The following is a 6,414-nucleotide window of genomic DNA, read 5'->3' as shown; positions in this document are numbered from 1 at the left end:
CCCAGCTACTGACTGCGGGCACCTTCTAGGTACATCTGGGTTTCAGAAATTACGGATCACTCAGACAAGCCATTTTGAAGAGAAACATATTGAAGATGCGCTCGAAGCAGAACTGTAGAAAGAGAGCTTAGGATCTCAACCACTGCAACAAGTCCACAAAACCAGTTAAAGCTAATGGTGTTAAGTTTTAAACCCAGCACATATCACAAAGGAGTGTGTTCTTTGGTCCTTACATATCAAGAGATAAAGTGAAGTACATAAGTGAGTAAAAAAGAAATGCAGTGAGAGAAAATAGAAGTAAAGGGGAAATACTGATCTCAGATTTGAAAAGAAGCCCAAGTTTCTCCCAGCTGATGGCTATCAAGACTGAAACCATCAGGTAGACATTAATTCCAGGAAAGGCCAAAACACACTTGTTCCAACACATTAACTGGACTTTCTTCCATACCCCTGCTACGCTCCTAATGGTGGTGCAAGTCCTTCCTTTTCCTTTCTCAAATGCAGATCGCATCGTATGATTTTACAAATAACACATTTCAGCAACTGAAATAAAAGGCCCCAGAACAGTCCGAACCTCCAACAGAGCAACATCCACCCGACACGCAGACAAACGTGCCGGAACGGAGCGGGGAGCACGCGCTGCGTGGCTCCGCAGTCACCCTGAAGAAAACCCCATCACACAGTGCTGACGGGGAAAAGGACTTTTTGCTTTCTCCAACTCCAGCAGAGAGAAGCTTTGGCTCCATATGAGAGCTCTGCTTTGGGTAAGGATGGGGGATTTTGGAAGTGTTCACACCCAGTGCTCTCCCCGTCTTACTGCGTGTGTTCGGCGCGGCAATCCAAGCTGCTTCTGTTTGGTAAGCACAGCTGGAAACGCAGATCTGACTGCGTCCTGCTTATTTCATTAACAAGGGCCCAGGTTTCAGGCAGGTGTCCATCCTGGCACACCCTCGGAAGAATTAAGGGGCACACTTGAGTTGTTCAGATGTGCTTAGAAAAAAGAAATTAAAAAAGGAAAAAGCATTTTGCAAATCCACTGTGATGCTCTAACACAGCCCTGGCACGGCCGCCGACTCCTGCCTCAACAGCTGGGCTCGGTGGGAGCACGTCAGATCCAAACCAGCTCGAGGGAGCTGGAAGGAAGGTGTTCTTGGGACCGGGTTTTGACCCTCCTGTTAGAAGTAAGCTCATTTTGCCTTTAGAGCAAGGAATACAAGTTTTGAAAGAGATTTTACAGGCCCTACCACAAACATTTCACTTCAACAGGGTGGTCTGTGTTACTTTTCAAAATTATGGCTTTGAATAAAATAATAGACTAGTAAAATTGGGAAAGTGCTGCAGTTCTTTCCAGCCATACACCTCCCTGCTGGGCAGCCTGAATTCCCGTGGCAAGGTCCCTGTTAAATCCACTTGCTCCATGATAGGGCTACGGAGGTTGAAGCCTGGGGATGCCCAGCACCTATTAACACCCTTCACGCAGCACCACGGGGGCAACCGACCTCTGAGACACACGTGGCCTTGTCTCCTGGATGCCCAACTTATTCGCTGAACTGTTGATTCCTAAATTCTTCCTATTTCAGTGATGGTGAACCCCTGAACTCAGCCAATGCCTGAGCTGAAAAAACTGAAAAGCTTTCTGGAGGGGAAAGGGCTCAGACATTTACTCTAGTATGAAGGGAGTAAATTTCAGTCCCACTTAAAGGATACCAACTTTATCCACTCTCCCATCATTGTGCAAGAGATCAAAATTGGAGGCAGTTTTACTGGGGTGCTTTGGAAAATCAATTATCTGCTTTTAGAGGGAAAAAAACCTCCCAAGGATTCAATTACACATGTCAAACTTTAGATATTTCCTTTATCCTCTTTGTTGAGAAAGTGTGAGCTTTGCTTGCGCTGCCTATTCACCAAAAAGGAAAAAAAAAAAAAAAAAGCTGTTTGACAAAATAATCATTTTTGCAAGCTGCTGCACTGGCGGGACAGAGGTCTGGGATTTGGCAGAGGGAAGTATCCGCCTTACAAGCTGATACCCACCACCACAGCAGCCCACCACCTGCAGCCTCCTGCCCGGAGCAGAACGGAGGAGGGAAGGAACAGGGAGCCATTAGAGACTGGCTCCTCGCCATCCCACATCTCCTTTGGTGCACTGGATCAGACCCCACAAACAACTCGCCAAAAAAAAGAAAAATCTAAAAATTGGACTCAAAGGGTCTTTTTAAGCACTTTAATCCTTTCGCACTGACTGTTCCCAGCGCGTCCATTCCTGGCACCAGATATTATGCTGGGAAAATCCTACTCCCCAAGCCAAGGAGTTAAAGAGAAAGCTGCTAATCAGCTAAATAGAACCTGGAATCTGTTCATATGAAAGTCGCTTTTTTTTTTTGTCACCTGAGGGACATCACAGTGTTCTGAAATACACTCTTGACATCATTTGGCAGACGGACCCATCTCATCCTACATGATTCATCCCTTAGGTTATTTTTTTAATATCAGAAAGTGAGCTTTTAAATGCCAAACTAATTTTGCGGGTGGTGGTGGGGAAGTGGAAGATATTCCAAGTGGTCTCGCTGGGCTGTACACCAACTGTGTCCACCAAATGGCTTAAAAAGAAAGTCTTCCCATGGAGCTTTCTGAAACAAAGCACACTGGCAGCCACATCCAACTATTACCTAATATTTTGTTCCTGAAGTTCACGCAGGCTGCGTTTGAAACATTAGAGGAGAAACCAATTCTAGCAGGTCCAGCTGTAGGACAGCAGGACAGGAAGGAAGCTAATTTGAGATGGGTTACAGCTCTTGGTAGTACCTACCTTCTGTCTTTGTTGCCTGTAACAAGCATGTTTGGAGGACTGTTCCGGAGGTTGACGCATGTAAAATCACCCATGGAGTTGCCCATCTTCTTCAGACACTGACTTGTTTCCAGATTGTAAAGAAGAACCTGGCAGAAAGGGAACCAACAGTGGTTAAATGCAGCATGAGCACAACAACTACATTGTGCTGCAGCATAAAGCAGAAGAGAGTTATCACCGGCAGAGAGGGTTTGCAGGACTCATTTCTCAATATTCTAACACATAATAACCAAGACACAGGTCTATCTCTATTAATATGAGCAACAAAACATCCTCAAAAACACAGTTTCATGCTGGAATCCATCCAGAGGCAGGGATGAAGGGCTCCTGGCAACCAGTATCAGACGGGTACGGCTCTCACTGTACAGATTTTCTCCAGGTCAATTTTTGAAGGCTTCCATAGAAAAGCAAATAGTTTCTTCAGCCATTTTAATATTTGAAAGAGCAGGAAAAGCAAACAGAATCAACATTGGGAAGGTTTAGACAGATGGACCGTGCAAGACAGATTCGATCAAACCCGGCAACAATTGCAGAGCAGGACGGAACTGAGTCAGCGCTGCCGGGCTGCGGATGGCTCGGGTACAGAGCACGCAGCAGAAACAGATTAACAGAAATATTACATCTGAAGTGGCAGTTCAGATGGGAAAGGAATAAAAACAATTCTGATCTTAAGCAACACGCAAGACTGACCAGAGTCTGGAAGAGAGGGATGACTCTGTCTGTTCACACTCCTCTCCTTCGCACAGAAATCGGTTTAATCACCTTTGCTGCCCTGCCTGGGGGGCCAGAGGAGACTGATCCATTTGGGCTTTTCAATTTAGGAGAGCAAGTATTTTTAGAAACAGAAAAATGTACTGGACAAAGCCCAGTGGAGCTCAGCACAGTACCTGGCCTTGCATAACTCCATAAACATTGCTAAATTTCATGGTGATGCTCCTTTAATTTAAAAGAAACCTACCACCATGAAAAGAGCAAGGGTAGTGAAAATATCCGAAAAAACCCATTATGGCTTCCATGGCAACACCCGCATGGCTATGTCAACATCACATCAATATTCTTAACTTCTGCTTTTCTGATTACATCCACACACAGCTTAACAAACATGACGCTACCTGTACATATGATTTCACCATTTCCCAGAACGGCGATAGCGATGCTGCCTGCCCTTTTACATCCTATCTGTGCCATTTCCGTAAGTATCTGAAAGGGCTGAACTAAGAGAGCAGGAGGCATTTTGTGCTGGATGCCTCTAGGCAACAAAGGCAAGCTTTACAAATCGCTAGGAATGCTGCAAAGAAAGGCAGGGAATTTGCAGGTTTCCTGCACCTGCCGTTTCTGCCAACCGAAGAGCAAGCGTGGTTTTATTCCGACATAATATCAGCTCCCTGTTAGAACCAACACACTCATACCCGACTTCCTCAGTTGCTTATAATATTTGTAGTCCCCCAACTAGTTCCCTTTCCCAGCCTTGTCTTTGTGAAGCTCTCTGCCTCAAATACCAGTCTTTCATAATTTTTCATCCTTAAGACCCAAAAAACCAAAGCAATTTTACCCAAGCCCTGTAAAGCAAAGAAGACTACATTTGCAGGGAAACTTAGGACCTAAAAATTGCTAAAAAATTAATTTAAGCTTCCATAGCTACGAAAAAGTTGCTAGAAACTGCAGGAAAATGTTAGCCTTCAAGGTACAGACCAATTTACAGCCTGTTCTCACTTGCAGCACAGCTTCCAACAGCTCGCTAACCAAACCCCGAGATAATGACGTGCTGGCAAAGGCACTTTGCACGGTTTTCAGTGCAAAGGAAATTAATATCTGTGCCTGGCAACCAAATTTCTCCTTGGAAAGTTTGGAACAAAAGACAAAGTCAATAAACTGCTGAATTCAACTTACGAACAATAAACCATCGGGTCAACGGCAACGTGTTCCAGGTCCCTGTCGAGGCTCTGGACCAGCCCTTCCCAGCTGTACGGACACCCCGGAGAGCCGAGGGCCAAACGCCGCCTTCGCTAAAGTCCCCCGGGGCTAATGCTCGAAGCGAACATCCATAAACTATTAATTTATCTCAGTGACCATAGCTCCCATCTATCCTATAAACATATGATACATACTTGGAAATCCAGTTATGGCCACGAAAGACTCATGAAAAATTACTTCCACGGGGCATTTAAAGATTCCCTGGCTTTACATCGGAGCAAATATTACGTATCACCCTGTTTGCGGTCTCAATTTCAGACCTGTGGCAATGCTTCTACGTAGGTAGCACCAGCTGAAAAATTACTTATTTCTTCTCACATAACTTGTAGATGGCCAATTTTAAGCATTCGTATTGAAGAGAAAGAAACTGTAAAAAATAAAGGTTCAGATCCACAAAACTGGAAGAAAAGCTTTTGGCTTTTATCTTCTTCTCCTACCCCTCCAATTCCTTCTCATGTCAGTCTCCATTCTTTTAAAGATTGTTGGGGTGTTTTTTGTTTTTTTTTCAATTTTACAGTGCACATGTGTATTTCTAGTTAATCAGCCCTATCACTGGCAGAAAGACTCTCCTTGTGATTTTCAGGGAGCAGGTTTTACCCATCTTTAAATTCAACGTCTGTCTTGAGCAATTTGGTGATCTGCAAATAAATTTCCAAACCTTATTCTGACAAACTGATGGGTAAAGAAAGGAACTCGGAATGCTTTTTTTAAGTCTGAATAATAATTTCTTGAAGACAGAGGTTTTAAAAGCATACTGACGACAATTTTGAAGTTGCTAGAACACTCCTGATGAGCTCTGCTCTAATATCCCAAGGCAAGAAGGATTTTCTTTACAAAGGCCAAGGAGAAAGGAGGAAAATACCTGGTCAAGAGGGACTTGAAATAAGGGCCTGGATGTTAAAGGGCAGATAAAGCATAAGATCTTTAGGAGGTTTATAATCCTATAATGCACACTGCAGAGGGATTACCCTTTTAAAGATATTTATAATCCTATAATAGACACCCAAGACTGGCGACCTAATAGGTACGGAGCCGAAGGTAAGCGAACCAAGAGCATTGGGGTGTGAAATGAAGCACCCTGGGATAACGCGCTAACGAGCATCCCTGGCCCCGGAGGGACTTTGGGGACACGAGGGAGGAAAAGCATTAAATACCCCAGGCAGATGTATCAGGATCTAAGGCACCAAATAAAAAGTGTTACCTATGAACACTGTTCAAATGAAAAACTCTGAAGTTATTGGATAAGAGCCAAGCAATCTCCCAGAATGCTCAATAATTCAACGAGCCAGAAATAGCCAGAGTACCTTTATCATTATGTTTAGTTAAAGACCACAGAGATTAGAAAACACATTATCCATCTCAGAGGTGATTCTTTCCATGTTACAAGTCCCTTAACGACCTTTACCATCTCTCCCTCTCTCTCTCTTGCTTTTAATAAGGCTGAGCAAATGGGACTTCATTTTATCCCATTGCTGCAGACTAGCGGTATTAATTATTCATGCTCATACTCTCTCCTTTGTTAAGGCAGTGCATTAGACTAATTTCCCTCTTTACTGGGCGAGTTGGGCAAGGCTCAACCTGTGGCCACTGTTGTT

At 44.1% G+C, this 6,414-nt stretch overlaps 1 protein-coding gene across 1 annotated transcript in view; it reads right to left on the bottom strand.

Moving 5' to 3' along the window:
- LOC104464555 (F-box/WD repeat-containing protein 8-like) overlaps positions 1-2,934 on the bottom strand; it is a gene marked incomplete at its 5' end in the record, with an annotated part of 6,552 nt that extends 3,618 nt beyond the window's left edge. The window contains 1 exon segment of the mRNA XM_010077294.1: positions 2,807-2,934. Within this exon segment, the coding sequence (XP_010075596.1) occupies positions 2,807-2,934 (128 nt within the window).
- Between the last annotated feature and the right edge of the window lie 3,480 nt (positions 2,935-6,414).

This window comes from Pterocles gutturalis, unplaced genomic scaffold (genome assembly GCF_000699245.1).
Source record: "Pterocles gutturalis isolate BGI_N339 unplaced genomic scaffold, ASM69924v1 scaffold32828, whole genome shotgun sequence".
Classification (NCBI taxonomy): Eukaryota; Metazoa; Chordata; class Aves; order Pterocliformes; family Pteroclidae; genus Pterocles; species Pterocles gutturalis.
This window is presented reverse-complemented; position numbering and strand designations above follow the sequence as displayed.